At 44.5% G+C, this 18780-nt stretch overlaps 1 protein-coding gene across 1 annotated transcript; it reads left to right on the top strand.

Annotated features, from left to right (window-relative positions):
• Window positions 1-11425: 11425 nt before the first annotated feature.
• On the top strand, window positions 11426-15049 carry LOC309815321 (protein FAM170A-like). The gene has a single exon (XM_082642034.1). It carries the CDS (start codon window positions 13212-13214, stop codon window positions 14037-14039), a length of 828 nt encoding a protein of 275 aa, XP_082498160.1. The 5' UTR covers window positions 11426-13211; the 3' UTR covers window positions 14040-15049.
• The last annotated feature ends 3731 nt before the right edge of the window (window positions 15050-18780 follow it).

The raw sequence follows: 18780 nt of genomic DNA, 5'->3' as shown, positions 1-18780 counted from the left end.
AGTCTATTTATGTACATTTTATTACATGGGATCCACTTTTATTTTTCTCCAAGAGAAATTCTTAAAAATAGTGATATTCATGGCTTGAAGATTCAATATTACAAAGATATCAGTAATCCTCAAAATGATCTATAGGCTCAATCAAACCCCAATAAAAACATCAGCATTTTTTCCCTTGGAAATTGATGAGATGTTTACAAATATTATGTGGGAAAGCAAAGAGCTACAAGAAGAGCTGGGGGCTTCCCTGGTGGCGCAGTGGTTGAGAATCTGCCTGCTAATGCAGGGGACACGGGTTTGAGCCCTGGTCTGGGAAGATCCCACATGCCACGGAGCAACTAGGCCCGTGAGCCACGTACTGAGCCTGCGCGTCTGGAGCCTGTGCTCCCCAACAAGAGGCCGTGATAGTGAGGCCCACGCACCACGATGAAGAGTGGCCCCCGCTCGCCACAACTAAAGAAAGCCCTCGCACAGAAACGAAGACCCAACACAGCAAAAATAAGTAAATAAACTCCTACCCCCAACATCTAAAAAAACATAAAAATAAAAAATAAAAGAAGAGCTGGGACAATCTGAAAGAAGAATGAAAAGAAAGATATTAGTCACATTAAATCTTACTATCAATCTACAATATAAGATAGTCTGGTGTTTGCTCAAGGATAGACAAGATAATAGACATCAAAATCCATGTTGAAACAGACATTATAACAACGTGTAAAAAGAAAACACTGCAGGGAGCTCCCTGGTGGTCTAGTGGTAAGGATTTGGCGCTTTCACTGTGGTGACCCTGGTTCAATCCCTGGTCAGGGAACTGAGATCCTGCAAGCCACGCAGCACGGCCAAAAGAAAAAAGAAAGAAAAGAAAACACTGCAGCAGAGAGGGGAAAGAACTCTTGTTCATACAGTTGATCCTTGAACTAGGGTTCAAGGGGGTTAGGGGTGCCAACCCTCTGCTAAGTTGAAAATCCAAGGATAACTTATAGCCAGTCCTCTGTACGTACATGGTTTCTCCATAATCGGCAATTCTGCATCTGAGGATTGAACCAACCTTGGATCGTGTAGTAGTGCAGTATTTACTATTAAAAAAAATCCTCGTATAAGTGCACTTGTGTAGTTTAAACCCATGTTGTCCAAGGGTCAACTATTGGTTCTCAGTCAGCTGGATATCCATATGGGAAAAATATTAATCATTACTGCATAGGATATAAAAATATAAATTCCAGAAGATCTGCAGACTTAAATTTGAAAACGCAGCACTCTTGGGCCAAAAGTGAGAGAGATTTTAAAAACATCTATGGAATAAAAGACTCAGATGCATCCCTCATGCCCATGCATTCTTCAAGGGTCAACTGTATCTACCAAAGTTGAACATATACCCTATAACCCTTTGGTTCCACCCATAGAAATATCCCTCAAACAAGTGCACAAGGCACATTCTAGATTGCTCACATCACCACTAACTGTGATAGCCAAGAATGGGGAAGTACCCAATACCCACCAATAATGGGATTAATAAATAGATTTTGATATGTTTACACACTGCAATAATATCCACCAATGAAAATGAATCAACGGTATCCACTCCCATCAATATGGATAAATGTCATGGATATACTGGGGAGCAAATGAAGCCAACACAAAATAGCACCTATTACATGACTCCATTTATATCAAGTACAAAATAGGCTAAGTGAATCTACACCATTACAAATTAGTGGCTACCATATGGAAAGGAAGGTTACTAGAAAGAGCCAAAAAGGGATGCTTCTAGGGTTTGGGGTTTGTCCTGGTCCTCCAAGAACTAGACGGCAAAGTGCTGAGAAAGACTTTAATGAACAAATATTTCATTAGGGGAAACATCGGAGAGAAAATGGCAGGGAGCTCTGGAAGGCTCTGGAAGAACTATCAGCGCATAGTGCAAGTCTGACCCTGAGTGAAGATTTGGAAGAAAGATTTGGTAAATCATCCGAGACTGCCTTGTCATCTACGTAAAATCCTTCAAGGCTGTCAGAGTCCTTGAAAAAAGGTCACTGGACAGAGGAATCCTGGTCTCCAAGAAATGGGCTGCCTTAGGATCCCTGCTGTGCTGACTAGGAGCAATCAGGGGCAAGGCCGGCCTCCAGGCAAACGTGGTGATGGATTTAAGAGCAGCAGCTGGGACCTTTGGCCAGTTACGCTCCCTGTGGTCATAACTGTGAAACAGGAGACTCTCAACGTGGATGCTTCCTTGTGATAAGATCTGGTTGTTTATTTCTGTCAGACATAATACTGAAGCAACGTTGCGTCCTTCTCAGTATATCATACCCCAGAGATCTAAAACGTTCGTTTGTTCTGTTATTGATAATGTTCACCTCTTGGCTAAGGTAGTGTTCACCAAATTTATACCTACTGTATTTCTTGTTGTGATCAATACTTTGTGGAGAGATATTTTGGGTTTTGTAGCATCCTGCTCCTTGTAAACTTTCAACCAGTAGTTTGATAATTCATTGATTACTCTTGCCAGAACCTATCATTACTATGATGGTTGTAAATAATGATTTTTACATTACGTCATTCCTTCTATATATTTATGGTTTGGCATTCTATTATGAGAGCCTTTCCTTCCCTCCCTTCCTCTTTTTTTATTCATATTCTGTATGATAATTATTTATTTTATGGCCAAATTGCTCAGATTTACCCAGTGTGAGTCTCTTCAAGCTGGATCTTTTTACACGTCCCACCGCTCTTTCCTACTTTCTGGCACAGTAAATTTTCTCCAGGATCATTCTACACTTTCCTTGCTCCAGCCCTGAAATAGAAACGTGGATATACATGCTTATATACATCACATACACATGTGTGTGTTTGTATATCCTCGCACTTCCATATCTACTTCTGTAAATACCTAGCACGTGCACTCACTCCCTCTCTCTCTCTACAGATGGGTGGACGGATGGATGGATGGGTAGACAGATCTGTATAAATAACTTATGGTCAGACTTCCATATCCGTGGTTCCTCTGTATCTGCAATTCTGCAACCATGGGTTCAGCCAACCACAGATCATGTAGTACTGTAGGAATTACTATTAAAAAAAACCCTGCATATAAGTGGACCTGCCCAGTTCAAACCCATATTGTTCAAGGGTCAACTGTAACTTGCTAAATAAAGCCCTTTAACCAACTATATTAAAAATACCGCCATTGGTCTGCGTATGGAATGCCATCCAAACCTGCTTTGTCCTTACTGGTTCCACATCCAGAGGGTCCTCTGCTATTATGCTCAGTTCTCTCCTCATGTGCATCTTTTCAACAAGAGAAACTTTTTTTTTTAAACCTCCACAATGTAGGTATATCCACTTTTGTTTCTAGCTCCAGGATTTTCCCTCTCCCTATTATGGATCTGTAGTTAAAGCACAGCATAAATAATAAAGCTTCAACTGTTGAAACTCATGAATTTTTCTGTGTATGCAAAATAATCTGAGAACTGTTTTGTTTTTGAAATTGGCTTCCAGAGTTCATACCATAATTTTGATCTTATATGCCTTATGACAATATAGAACAATCATATGAGGTCTTAACTGCAAGGGATAATTATTTAATACTTTTTCAAATTCTATTAAAATAATTTCCTGCTTTGGCAATACCCATTATTCAATGAAAAAAATATAACATGAAGTTATAAAATGGAAAAATATCACAAAATGCTCCTTGCCTAGGAAAACCACTCTGGAAGAGTATCCCTTTACACATGATCTTATGCATGTACACATACATGTGTGCACATGCACACATACACAAACACTAACAAAGATTTATGGTTGATTATACTATGAAGGCTACAATCTGTGACCTCTCAAAGCCCATATTGTGTATCTCCTGCGATTATGATATGTCATAAATTTTTAAAATAAATTTTTTATTTAATTTATTTATTTTGGGCTGCATTGGGTCTTCGTTGCTGCGTGCGGGCTTTCTCTAGTTGCAGTGAGTGTGGGCTACTCTTCGTTGCGGTGCGCGGGCTTCTCATTGCAGTGGCTTCTCTTGTTGCGGAGCACAGGCTCTAAGCACGTAGGCTTCAGTAGTTGTGGCACACAGCCTCAGTAGTTGTGGCACACGGGCTTAGTTGCTCCACAGCATGTGGGATCTTCCTGGACCAGGGCTCGAACCCGTGTCCCCTGCATTGGCAGGCGAATTCTTAGCCACTGTACCACCAGGGAAGTCCCTGTCATCATTTCACCGGCTTCAGATTAATATAGGAATCTATCAAAACTCAAATTCTTACAGCTGTACACTAATTTCCATTAAAAAATTTAGTGACATCATTGATGTGGTGTTCATCTTTTTGGTATTTTAATCTCATAATCCATAACTTCCAATTATATGATTTCTAAATCAAAGAGATCTAATATATTCTGATATATATACTCCTTTCCTGAAACCATGCTTTACTGCAACCAATAGGGAAAAGCACATAAATGTCAGTCTTGTCTCAATAATACACTGGATAATTTTATCAAATTCCTACAAGTTTTCTGGGTATTTGCCTCATGGATGTGGGGGAAGAATATGGCATAGCCCCTACCTGAGAAGTTTAGAAGAAATGCTACAATAATTAGAAGGCAAACATTTCAAAGTCTGGATGAAAATGCAGAGAATTAGAAATCAGTAAGTTCAAGGTCAACTAAAAATTTTTTTTTCTAGGGACAAACAATTTTTGTGACACTTTCAAAGTGTTACAGTAAACCCTGCCTTAATACTGACAGACAAAAAATCAATTGTATACTATGCAGTTACTGTTGTTGCAAAGTTAATCATGTTTTTTCACTCTGTACCATCAGAAAAAAAAAATCACAAGATAGTTCAATTTCTACTGAACACAGTCCTTGGAAAACTAGACGGGGTCTCAAATAACCACCCAACTTGAGAACAGAGGCTGCGGGAGGCAAGGAGCCCATTGCGATAGGCTAATAGCATATTAATATTGAAGATTGGGGGGCTTCCCTTCCCTGGTGGCGTAGTGGTTAAGAATCTGCCTGCCAATGCAGGGGACACGGGTTTGAGCCCTGGTCCAGGAAGATCCCACATGCTGCACAGCAGCTCAGCCGCGTGCCACAACTACTGAAGCCTGCACACCTAGAGCCCGTGCTCCACAAAGAGAAGCCACTGCAATGAGAAGCCCACACACTGCAATGAAAAGTAACCCCCACTCACTGCAACTAGAGAAAGCCTGCGTGCAGCAATAAAGACCCAAGGCAGCCAAAAATAAATTAAAAAATATATATATTGCAGATTGGTTTTCTGCAGTGGTTTTCAGTATTTCAACACAAGTTCATGTCCTGAATTAATTTTATTTTGCAGGTTTCCCCATCTGGATACAACTTTCATATATTATACATTTCCCCCTTTTGGTTTATTTAAAACACAAGTACTGAGCACACCTAAAAGCACTAGTCAATGATAAGGTTGTGTAGATTCACCAGCCAAGTCCCTGCCCTCATGGAGCGCACATTCTCATGGACATCAATTTTGACTAGCTCATCCTTACACTTTTGTTAAAGCCCAGACCAAACTCTTTTCCTAAGTGCTATCTCCTAAGTGACATCTGATAAATGTCAAAGTTCTGAATGCAGCCCTTACTGCACCACTCAGAAGGGGTCTCTGCTGTGTGCTCTGCTGAACACTAGGATCTGTTTAGCTACTGCTTCAACACCAACTAATTTAAAATACTTTCTCTCCTATGAGACCTGACGCTTGCAAGAATTCACGTTGCACGTGAGTTTTTTGAAAACAACATTTTGTAGAACTTCTATCCTCTGACAGTTCCTTGATGTTCTTACCACTCTCGCTGCTTTCATAAAATGTGTCCCCAGTATGCATTCTGTGATGACTTATAAGATTGGAGCGCCAACTGAAGCTTTTACCACACGTCTCACACTGGTAAGGTTTCTCCCCTGTATGAACTCGCCTGTGATACTGAAGCTGTGAAGACCGACTAAAGACTTTACCACACACATCACATCTGTACGGCTTCTCTCCAGTGTGGATGCTCTGATGAAGCTGAAGACTTGAGGCCTGACTGAAGTGCTTACCACGCTCCCCACACTTATATGGTTTCTCTCCTGTGGGGACCTTCCGATGCATGTCGAGGTTCAGGCTCCACATGAAGCCCTTCCCAGTGTCTTGGGAAAGTCACTTGGCCACTGTATTTATTTGTACTTATCTACACTTCTCTGTCACTTGGGGGTTATAATTGTACCTGGTCCATGGGTACGTTGTACAAAAGATCTGTAAAGTACTTACAAGAAACTGACACAGAGTAAGCACTCCACAGACATTGGCTATTAGCTATTGGAAATATTTCTCCATGAAACAGATGACTTTATCAGTGGATGACTCGGTGGGAGACAGTGAATCACAGAATCACAGCATGTTGAAAGTGACCTAGTTCACACTCTTATGTGAAAAAAAGAAAAGTGTGCATGGGTAGAAAATGTCTGAAAGTTTACATAACAAATAGTTCATCATGTTAACTTTGAGGATGAGAATAAATCAGGAAAGGAGGAAAGAAAAACTTGAGTGTAATTCAATTTCTCTATCATTTGTGTTTCTACACTGAGACTCTGAATACACTGGAAGTGCAATTGTTTTTAATGTGGCGGGATAAAGGTTTTCAAGTTCTCCTGATCCATCCGTATTATTATTTCAGAATTGCTGGCATTTCTTGCCATCTTCGGATCTACACCCATTTGAGTCAGTGGGCCATTCTGGACGGAGGAGATAATAGAGCAGAAGTGAAGTGAGAGGAAAGGAGAGAAAAGATTTTCTCTTTTCTCTTCAAAGAGGAAAGGTCTTTGGAATGGGAACAACTCACAACCAAACATTGGGGAAAGGATGTGATGGAAAACGAGACAAACATCCTACCCCTGTGATGAGAAGGATTCCCTGGGCTGGATGGAGGGAGGTCACAGGTGGCTGGACAAGGAAACCAACTAGGGAGAAACACACACAAGTGCAGGGCAAACACCCTGAGGCCACTCAGCCTGACTCCATGCAAACATATGTCCAGCAGACAGCCCTTCACCTGTGGATCCCCAGCAAGACAGGTACCTTGGGGGTGACAACTCATTCTGAGTCCATTATGCCTGGCCATTCATAAACCGCTGTCTAACGTGTGAGGAATAAACTCTCAATGTGTATGAGGAAATTGGGGAAGGAGATTGAAAGGTTACTGAAACGGAAAAAAAAGAAGTTCAGGAAGGCAGGATGGTAGAGAGACAAGAAAAAGACCTTAAAAGATAGAAAGGATTTGCCAAAGAAGAGAAAGAAAAAGAAATGATTCCGAATGGGTTAACCTGCAGCTAGGAAGTTAAGGAAGATTATTGATGGGTGAAGACTATGGAATAAAGCGAATAAAATTTATCCGAAGTTGCTGAGACTACGGTAAGCAGCATGATTATCAAATTATGAATTGGCTGCAATGGCATTCTAGGGGAGCAATAGGAAGGGGAAGCAAATGTTCCTGAGATGACAGTAGCAGGTGGAAAGTTGTTTCAGGGGAAGATCAGTCTTGCAGAGGGTGTATCAGAGGAGGGCAAGTGTGAGCAAGCAAGGAAATACTAAGTGTATACGGTTCCTTCACTGAGTGCACCCAGCCCCGCGGTCAGCCTTGAGAACAAGCAGGACTTCAGGTACTGGAGCTACATTTCAGTCATCAAGACTTGAGAAGACACCCTTAACTCAGGTCTTCTCTTCAAACTCCATCTTTCCTTCTTGACCTTCATTTGGCCTCTTCCCTTACCCTCAAGCTGTGGACTGAGGCCACAGAGCAAGATGGGTCACTAGTGTCCTCCATCCCCTGGCGACTGTGGTTCACATCACTGGAGCACCAAAGGCAATAACCAAGTAACAGACACAAGAGTGTATGAAGAAGAAGAGATTCTGATAAGGCTTTCTGTGACAGTGTGGGCCAAGTCGGCTCTATATGGCTGGTATCACGTGAATTATGAGCAGCCTTAGGGGAGAAGTCCTCAGAAGGCAGAGCCTGGCTCTCGAGAGGCTCTGCGTGCTCACAGCCCACTCCAAGACCTCAGTTACAGCTTCGGCCCCCAATATCCCTCCCTCTGCCTGCTCACAGTTTTTGAAGTCTTCTTTCCTCCACATTTCTCTTGAGAGGTGGAGGAGGAAGATGAGCTTCAGGCCAGCTCAGACTCCCCTGGGATCCCAGCAGGATGCCTATCATTAACCTCCCACCTTCTAGGAAGCTCCTAAGATCTTCACATTTGGGGCAGTTCTCATTTCAGCTGTGCTTCAAATTGCTGGCTGGAGACGGCCTGTTGGAAGGTGGCTAAAAGCAAGTAGCAATCCTTCGGGCAGCCTGGCCCTTCTCGACTGTCAGACATCTTCAGGGATATTCTAGGAAATGTTGTTTGTTCTAGAGAAGGGAGGGAAACAATCCAATTGTCCAATAATGCTTGAATGGAAAATAAATGATGCTATATGCATGTGATCACATAATATCAAACAGTCAAAAATCAAAGACCTAGATCTATATGGATTCACGTGGATAAATCTTGAAAACATAATATTGATTGAAAGAAAATAAGATAAAGAACGTTAGATTGTGATAACAGGTATGTAAGTATTTAAATATTTAAATCAATTCAACATATTGCTTCTATATAGAGAGATGCAAGAAAATAAACTTTATCCAAAGAACACATTATTTACATTTAATATGCTCATTTATCTAGGAGACCCAAAAGAACCCACAGATAAACTAGCAGGAACTAATAAGACGGTTCAACAAGGCACACACACACACAAGATCAATAAATTTTAAAACTCAATCAGGCTCCTCTACACTGGCGATAACAAATTAGAAACTGTAAAAGAAAATAAGAAAAAAAGAAGATCTAAAAAGAGTCACAAGAGCCATATAAATTATTTAGAGCTAAGCATACGTAGAAGGCAATATAACTAACAAACTGAGTACGAACAGTTAAACTCCGCCCAACCCAAGGTTAGGAAAAGACTGTTGTTACTTTATGAGAACAGACCCTCTTCTTAAGGAGCAGATCAGTAAGTGAGAGTGAATCAAAGAAACACAGCATTTGAAAAGTCAGCTAGTCCAAGCCTCTTGATCGCACATACAGAAGCTGAAGCCCAGATAGGTTGAGTTACTTGCTAAAGGGCCCAATGTCCTGACTCAAGGACTAGCATTTTTCACTCAGTCGCAAGACACAATCAAATGCAGTGCCTTGGAAAGAGATGGGGAAAAAATGAAGAAATCAATTATATAGTTCCTCATCTTTAAGTACAGAAATAGCCGTGACAAAATTACACGTATTGAGGGAAAATTGAAGTGCAGAGTTTAAAATGTCAATAATCCACAGGGAAACTGGAGACCATTTAAAACATTCATATTAAATCTCTCTAGAAAAGACATTAAAAGATCTCCAATCAAAATGTGAATTTTATAATAGACATGGTATGATACAATTTATAATAGATATGGTATGAACCTTTCCCTTTCACGGGAAAGCTTCGGCTGGGAAAAAGGAATTGTTCTTGAAAATGGGGCCTGTGCTACTGCAGACACTGTGCTCAACCTAGGTCCACCGAACGCTCTGATGTCATCACTGAGGTCACAGAATTCCACTGTGCGCCTGGCAACCTTGCAAACATAACAGCCCTGGTGAGCACTAGGCAGTACTGCTGGTTCACTCAGTGGTACAAGTTTTTCAGCCATTTAGGAGACTTGACTATTTTTGTTTGTATTGAATCATTTCAACGGATTGCCCAAGAGCCAAGAAGGGCCAACCTGTAGGGAAGAGGAGGAGTTGGACATCTCTTGAGGCATCTTCTAAGGGAGACTTCTAGTTGGTACGATGGAACGGCGACAAAAGAGGAAACATCTGGAAAATGAAGAGTCCCAGGAAACTGCCGAGAACGGAGGAGGTATGTGGGGGGCAACTTGGCTGGGGCACATGGGTTTCTGCCAAACTGAAGCTTCTCTAGGAAGCGGGGGACTGAGAACGTGTCACCTGTGAAGCAGGGAGCGAGAGACCTTGTCTCACTGATGCTGCCGTATCTATCTGGAGGGCCCCTGGGGTGTGAGACGGCACAGAACGGCCAGATGCCCCCTGGGAGATGGGAGGTCAGCTCCGCTGGTCTGAGGACTCTCTCCTGGGGCAGCCGGGCCTGGAGCTTTGTCGGACTCACAGCAGGCTGCATCCTGCTTGCACAGACCTAGAGGTGCAGCTTTTCTCAGTCCCCGATTTCTCTCTTATTCTCTTGGATCTTTCCCTGGGGTCATGAGGTGGGGGATGTGAAGGATGCAAGGATGCTGAGAGAGACCCATGAGTTACTTGGCCTCTTTTACCAAAGTGGAAAGAGAAGCCCCATGAGTTGAAGGCCCTGTTGAAAAATATCTTGACAAGTGGAATGCACTTTGAAAGAAGATTGTTTGTCTAGGGATGGTGTCATATTGAAAGCAAGGAGGATTTATTCCTTCAACAGGAAGAATTTCCCAAAGGAGATCAAGGGAAGGGAAGGGTTTTCCAGAGATTGAGACCACGTGAGCGGGGGTGAGAAATGGCCTCAGGGTCCTGCGGGGAGCTCTGAGAGCCACGGGCCACGTGGTGCCTGCGTGCATTAAATGTAGGCGAGTAGCTTGCCCTGGGAGAGGGGTGGTCACCCCAAAGCTCCAGCTAGAGGCCTCTGCCCCAGATTAGAGCCCAGTAGCTCCTACCAGGCCCAGGGCCCTGGAGACTGTAGGATGGGCCCTGGGAATGGAGCTCTAGACAGCAGGCAGATTTCCAGGCAGTGGCTGGGACAGGCTGGGGAAGGCAATGACTGCCCCTGACCATTCAGAATATTTTGCTGTGTGTGTGTGTGTGTGTGTGTGTGTGTGTGTGTGTGTGTGTGGTAGTGCAGAGAAGAGCGAGATGAATGGGGTTAGAGTGCTTACCAGATATAAAGTCTGCGTGGTAAAGTTCTTGTCACCCTGCCTGGACCTGGCTGACACTCGGTGTACGTAAGAGTGTATACAGAATTCTTGTTAGGGGTGTTTTATGAGACAGTAACTCATACACCCATGTACACTCTGATGCAGCAAAAATATCACACACCCCACATATAACTTCCTTAGTAAACCACACACAGCACATGGAGGTATATACACGGATCCCTCCTGTACTACGTTCTCATACAACCCACCTGTATCACAATCCTCTCCTCCAACACCAAACGCTGGAGATGAGATATGTATATAGACACACACACTATATATATAGGACACACACACACACACTATATATATATATATATATATATATATATATATATATATATGTATCTCCACAACTCTCGCACAAACACAGCTAACTTCAGCCATCGCTAATTACCTCTGTAACAACCAGTCACGTGTCATACACACCACACTTGTAACACATTCTTGAGTAATGCCAGACCCGCTTTGTACAAACCACAGTAAACCACAGTCTCAGTAACCCATGTCAGGATTGCCAGAGAAAATATGGGCTATCCAGTTCAATTTGAATTCCAGATAAACAACAAGTAATTTTTCAGTATCCGTATGTCCCACATATTGTATGGGCCATACTTACACTAAAACTAAGTAAGAACAAATACTGCATGGGAATACTTACACTAAAAAATTATTCTGGGTTTATCTGAAACTGAAATTTAACTGGGTGCCTTGTATTCTTGTTCGCTAAGTCTGGCAACCCTTATGTACTTACCACCAGCTGATGTATTATATATTTATTGTAGTTTTGTTTAGTGTGTGTCTTCCCCTACTAGAATGTGCAGCGTTACCAGAGACTACAACAATGGAAGAGTGCCGGATACACAGGAGTAGCTGCTCACTGAATCTTGGTGAATGAATGAATGAACACGCACCATAAATACAAGCCACACCATGTAATGAGGAAAAGTTACATGTCCCAGAATTCCTGACTTGTGAACAGAAAAAATGCACACAAAGGCCACAGACACAGATAGACACATCTGCACTGTGCTCCCCATGCCAACCCCACACTTACCACAGACTTAACTGATACACATCACTCACTCTTCCCACACACTCACAGTCACCACCGAGGCCTACATTACCAACTAGACAGTGAGAGAATAAGTATTGATTGGAATTAAATCCTGGAGGATCCACTGGGAACCACACTCTCAACTGTGTGTATTCACTGCACCTGACACGTGTCACACACTCAGTAAATATTTGTGGACAGAGGACTGATGAACCCACCCTGAGCCTTCCATTCCTCCCTCAGGAATCTCGAAGTCACAAGAGGATCCCCCTCGGCTTGGATCCACTGTGGTGGCCCAAGGCTGCAGCCCAGGGGCAGTGGAGGTCTCCTCTGCCCCTAAATACTTCTTCTGTACTTCTACTCCGCGCAAGCTCAGCTACGCTGGTAAGGGCGCGGGGCTCCTCAGGTGAGGGGGTGCTTGGCTGTGAGGCAGGAGGCACACAGATCCCAGGGAGGCTGAGAGGAAATCCAGGGTCATCAGAGGTGATGAGGGCTCTGTGGAGGAGCCTGGGCAGGATGGCTGAGCTGTTCCGAGGGCGTGGATGCCAGCTGAGTCTGGGGGGGCGGTGTGAATACTGGTAGTACCATGGTGGGGAAGTCAAGGAGCAGGGGCCGGAAAGGTCTGGGCTTGAGGTGGAGGGAAGAGGGACCAGATTAAGCATCTTCAGAGGAAAATGTAGGCTTTGTCTTTGCCTTTGCTTCCAGAGAAGGACAGAGTTCTGCATCATACACCTCCAGCCTGAGAGCAGGACCATCCAGCTCAGGTCCACACAGCTCACACATACATCTGCCCTCCAGGCACAGCCCTTCTCAGAGCACACATAAACCCCAAGCACCACAGCCCCATTCCACAAGTAATGCACCACCGATATTACCAAAATCACACTCCTTGTCATACACGCATCCAGCCGCATCCCTCACTTACCACAGCCCTCACCACCATACTCCACACCCCTGTATACAGACACCGCTCCAGTATCCCCCCCACGCACATGAAAAGCCCACAGATGACACCAGATACACCGCTCCATCCTACGGCCAACAGACACCAAGCTCACGACATAGCTACGTCATGTAAATGTCCCTCTCTCGTCTACCACACCTGCTCCCTCAGCTTCCGGCACGGCCCATGCATGTTATTATGGTTTTAATTTCCTTTTTCAGCAATGCGGAGATTTCGAGACACTGCCTGGCCTACAGCACCCCTAGCCCAGGTTCAGGAAGAAGGGGAGACCGCTCCCCCATCACACTGTGTCTCCTCCTCACTCTCTTCACCCTGTAAGGACTATCTGCACCCAGACAAAGAGGAAAGGGGCATGAAAATATACTACGTGCAGGTACAAGTGAACAAGGGTGTCGCTGTCTCCTGGAAGACAGAGAAACCCTTGGAGTTGCCTGAAAAGCAGCTGACGATAGAAGAAGTGACCCTTCCTGAGGATGCGTGCACAGTAGGCACTTGCCCCTCTGATGTGTCCACCGAAAGCCTCCTGTCTGACAGTGAGCCCACTGGGGAGGAGAAAGAGTATGAGGAAAGGGCAGAGCCAGGCAGCCCATCAGGGTCACCTGCCGTCGAGGAGAGACCCAGGGCCAAGACACCGGACTGGATGGTGACCATGGAGACCGGCTTCAGGTGCATGGCCTGCTGCCGGGTCTTCCCCACCTTGGAGATCCTCCAGCAGCACGTGAAGGGCGGCGTCCTGCAGGGCTTCAGCTGCCGTGTCTTTCATCTCAACATGGCCCAGTGGATGGGCAATGTGGAATCCGAGAGCACACCTGAGGAGGAGGAGGAGGAGGAGGAGGAGGAGGAGGAGGAGGAGGAGGAAGAGAAGCAAGAAGAAAAGGAGAATGAGGGAGAGCAGCCCACGGGGGAAGGCCCCAGCCCAAAGAGACCCCGCAGGCAGGGTCTTTTCTCTCCTTTGAGTTCCAAACAGCAACTGAGATTCATGGGACAGAAGATCCTGGAAGACGGTGTGGCCGTCCCTTGGAAGAGGTAAGGCTTGAGGCTGGCACTCTTCTGAGCCTATGTCACGACGGCCCAGAGGAGTCTAAGGGAAGGGGCCGCACACATGTGCTGGTTGACCTAATGGCTCTGCAGTTGCATCAAATGGGACACACCCAGCACTAACAAAGGCATTGAGCTCTGTTGACGTAAACAAGAAGGTGGAGCCTTTTCCTAGGAGTTTTCTCAGGGTCTGCACGATGGACCTCAACTCTTAGAGGACGTACCGCCAGCAGCTCCTTCTCGGCAGAGAGAGCCAGGAGTGGTCTCAAGAGAGGACGGGGGCCCTTGCAGGACCAGAACTTTGAGGTCTGAGAGCCTTGGGCCTGAGCCGAGATCTCACCCTGACCACTGTACCTAGCCTTCTGTGACAAAGGGGAATATGAAAGAGAGTCACGTGGAAATGAGGTCCCCCGAGATATGGAAGTGTTCCAGAACCTTCGTTGCGTGGTAGTTGATCTGGAGCCAAGCTCACTGTGGTGTGCGTGGCTCTGAGCATTAAGGCAATGCTGGAGGGTAACCCTGACCAGCAGAGCTTGGAGTGCTTCTTGTCTCTTCCTGTCCTACCTCATTTGTTTTATCCCTTCCAGGGAGAAGAAAGGACCCTCGGGAGAGTAGCAGACAGAATGCCGTGGTCTGAAGGAGGATGAAGGGACCGGCACTCAGTCTAACATCATATGACAATAGAAGCGTCCTAGGCAATAAAGGGCATTTTCCAAACCTTTCCTGGAGCTTTTATTTAATGACATTTTTCTATCTATGCGTCTATCTGTCATCTACATCTGTATCTTTCAAGGTTTGTGAACAAGCTTTCACATAAGCACTAGAGACGTCCGCCAGCATTTTCCAGAAGAGGCCTGCAAATTGCTGGGGACTCCTCACAAATAGGGAACGGCCACAACCCCTGCCACACAGACTATGCGCGTGGCCCTCCTGACGTACTCCCACTCTCTCTCTGAATTTCCCAACGTCTGAGATGAGGGTGCTGGCTGGAGGCAATGATCACGTGCAGGCTGAATCTTCTCCAGATTCTGATTCTCTTCCTGGGCATATCGTCCTCAAGCACAGTCTCCATGTCCCTGGCCACACTGATCTCTCTCCTTCAGTCCTTCCCTCCCTCCCTCTCCTGCCTCCCAGTGCAGAGAATACTTTTTTGCATTTGAGACGACATTTATTTTTGGTTCACAGAATTCTCACCTGTTCTACTGTGGCCTCCGTTGTGAACATTCCAAAGCTGAGACTTTTCTGTTTTTCTCCCTCATTTCTGCTGAGTCTTTACCTTCCTAATGCAGTGAACTCACAGTGCCTAGCTGACTGGATGGGGAAAAAAATCCAGGGAGCAAAGAGAAATAATAAAAGAATATATCAGTTAATTTTTCATAGTGTTATCCAACTACATATTTTTAAAATTTTGGAATAATATTAGGAACCTTCTCTTTATAAAAAACTGAATTATCGGGCTTCCCTGGTGGAGCAGTGGTTAAGAATATGCCTGCGAATGCAGGGGACATGGGTTCGAGCCCTGGTCTGGGAAGATCCCACGTGCCACGGAGTAACTAAGCCCGCGCGCCACAACTACTGAGCCTGCGCTCTAGAGCCCGTGTGCCACATCTACCGAGCCCACGTGCCACAACTACGGAAGCCTGCGTGCCTAGAGCCCATGCTCCGCAACAAGAGAAGCCACTGCAATGAGAAGCCCGTGCACCACAGCCAAGAGGAGCCCCCGCTCACTGCAACTAGAGAACGCCCGCTAGCAGCAACAAAGACCCAATGCAGCCCAAAATAAATTAATTAATTTTAAAAAATTGAATTAGTTTCAAGGGTACAATGTATAAAAGTACAATAAAAGCCCCCCTTCATAACCCCCCAACCCCACTCTCAAGATGGAATAGATATGCTGTGATACAATTTATAGTCGTAGTACTACTCCTCCTCCCACCACATCCGAAATCCTCTGAGCCCGGTGCAGCAGCTTCCTTTCACAATGCTAGGACCCGCCACAAGACAGATGATAATCCCTTTGGACATTTCAAGGAGCGGCACCAAGGGAACAGTACCGGGGAAATGCCACTGACAGCTCAGAATATCCATGGCATTTCTAGAGCCTCGGCACTGCTCTCGCTCTGGGAATGAAGAAACACAATCTACATAGAACCACATATACAAGCCTGCACGATGGATGAAGCCAAGGTCGCCTCCATGATTTCCCTTCTGACCACCTTATTGTCTCCTCAACCATAAAAGGTGAACTTGAAACTCAGGACCTTGCCTTGTCACCAGAAACATCCAAGCTTGGATCACTCTTTCTAAGACCAGATACTTGCTCTCTGAACTATTAGAGACTTGTCACATACACACAGGTAGAACAGGATTATTTCTATCTACCTGGGGACATGGAGTCTTTCACATTGCTCCTGTTAAAACTCTCACAACAGCAAAACTTTACCTACAAAGGGTTCAAGCTATGACACTCCCAACTTCCGCAAACCTCCTCAGCTCTTGTGAGTCACATGCAGCCAATTCCAGGAATTGGAAACATGGTTGTGAGGATGAAACTGACTTTGGGGCTCCCCTTGGATATGGTCTTCCAGACTTACCAAAAGGCCATTAAGAGGAAGGTTTACCCCACCTCAGGGAAACCCGAGGCAGTACTTGCAGTCAAGGGCTGGCCATGGCTTCTGAGCTACATCCAAAAAGAATTTCATACTGTACCTGGATCTGCTGAAGCCATTTCTGACTGTCCGAGAGCCAGCATGTACCGCTCCTCAACTGCCTCCGTTGTGGATCATCAGTAGGGCTGTCAGATTTAGTAAATAAAAATACAGGATACCCAGTTAAACTTGAACTTCACATGAATAATAAGTCATTATTTTTAGTATAAGTAGATCCTATGAACTATTTGGGGCATACTTATCTTCAAAATGTACTTGTTGTTTTTCAAACATTCATATTTAACTAAACAGCCTATATTTTATCTGTCAACCCTACTCAGCAGAAATGATGGAGGCTCATAGAGATCCAGGAGACGCCTCAGCGCCTCCTCAGCTTTTATTTCTACGTCCTGGACAGCGAGCACGAACCTTCCACTCCCAGTCATTGGGTAGAATGGAGGATATTCTCTGTTTTAGAGCTTTTTCTACTTGTCATTGTTATTATCTTCCTTATTTTAAAGAGATGTTTATTTTTCCCCAAACTTAATAGCTCATCCAAAAGTATTTCAAAGTTCATTAGACAAGGGAAAAACAACATGGTTCTGAAAAGTGAAGGAAACCGCCTGGTGTTTAGTAAAGAAGTAGTAGGGAGATTGAAAAAGCCAAACTTAATAAGCAGATCTCTCCAAGGGTATTTTCAGAGCTTGATACCCTCCCACACCCTGAAAATATTATTACATCAAGAATGTAGAACTGCTAACCAAATGTAAGGCTCCCATATGATTCTATCAAACTGAGGATGCTTCTTTACTAAGCAGTGAGCACACTTGCTGCCCCAGGGACCTTGGCAGTTGCAACGTAGGGCTCTTCCCTTTGGGATGGAAACAGCAAGTTTTCCTGTGGTCTACACGCTGGCCCCAAAAATACTACACTCCCAATACTTGTCAACTTTAAGTATTTTCCTACATATCTCCATTTTTCTGTTACTATTTGGACTACATCCTAGACTTGACACTACATAAATTGCATTCAAGAAGCTATTTTTTAAAGTTGGTAGGAAACCTTAAATCTATGGCTTGCAGTCCCTGGCTTACTTTCATCCAGGTGCATAAGGGTTTTCAAAAGTAGTCAGGTTAGTTACCCCGTATCACAGCCCCACGCTTGTGTCACAGATATAAAAATGGAACATGATATTTAAGGTTTTAGTTGCCAAATCATCAAGCCTCCCAGACAGAGGCAATAGAGCAAAATGATTACAGAGGCATGGATTTTGATTTGCTCCAGCGTCTTGGGCAAGTCACTTGGCCTCTGTATTTATTTGTACTTATCTGCACTTATCTGTCACTTGGGGGTCATAATTGTACCTGGTCCATGGGTACGCTGTACAAATGATCTGTAAAGTAGTTACAAGAAACCGACACAGAGTAAGCACTCCACAGACATTGGCTATTAGCTATTGGAAATAGTTCTCCGTGAAACAGATGACTTTATCCGTGGATGACTCGGTGGGAGACAGTGAATCACAGAATCACAGCATGTTGAAAGTGACCTAGTTCACACTCTTATGTGAAAAGAAGAAAAGTGTGCATGCGTAGAAAATGTCTGAAACTTTACACAAGAAAGAGTTCATCATGTTAACTTTGAGGATGAGAATAAATCAGGAAAGGAGGAAAGAAAAACTTGAGTGTAATTCAATTTCTCTATCATTTGTGTTTCTACACTGAGACTCTGAATACACTGGAAGTGCAATTTTTTTTAATGTGGCGGGATAAAGGTTTTCAAGTTCTCCTGATCCATCCGTATTATTAGCTCAGAATTGCTGGCATTTCTTGCCATCTTTGGATCTACACCCATCTGAGTCAGTGGGCCATTCTGGACGGAGGAGATAATAGAGCAGAAGTGAAGTGAGAGAAAAGGAGAGACAAGATTTTCTCTTTTCTCTTCAAAGAGGAAAGGTCTTTGGAATGGGAACAACTCACAACCAAACTTTGGGGAAAGGATGTGATGGAAAACGAGACAAACATCCTACCCCTGTGATGAGAAGGATTCCCTGGGCTGGATGGAGGGAGGTCACAGGTGGCTGGA

Source organism: Mesoplodon mirus (assembly GCF_964341445.2).
Source record: "Mesoplodon mirus genome assembly, chromosome: 14".
NCBI classification, from domain to species: Eukaryota; Metazoa; Chordata; class Mammalia; order Artiodactyla; family Ziphiidae; genus Mesoplodon; species Mesoplodon mirus.
This window is presented reverse-complemented; position numbering and strand designations above follow the sequence as displayed.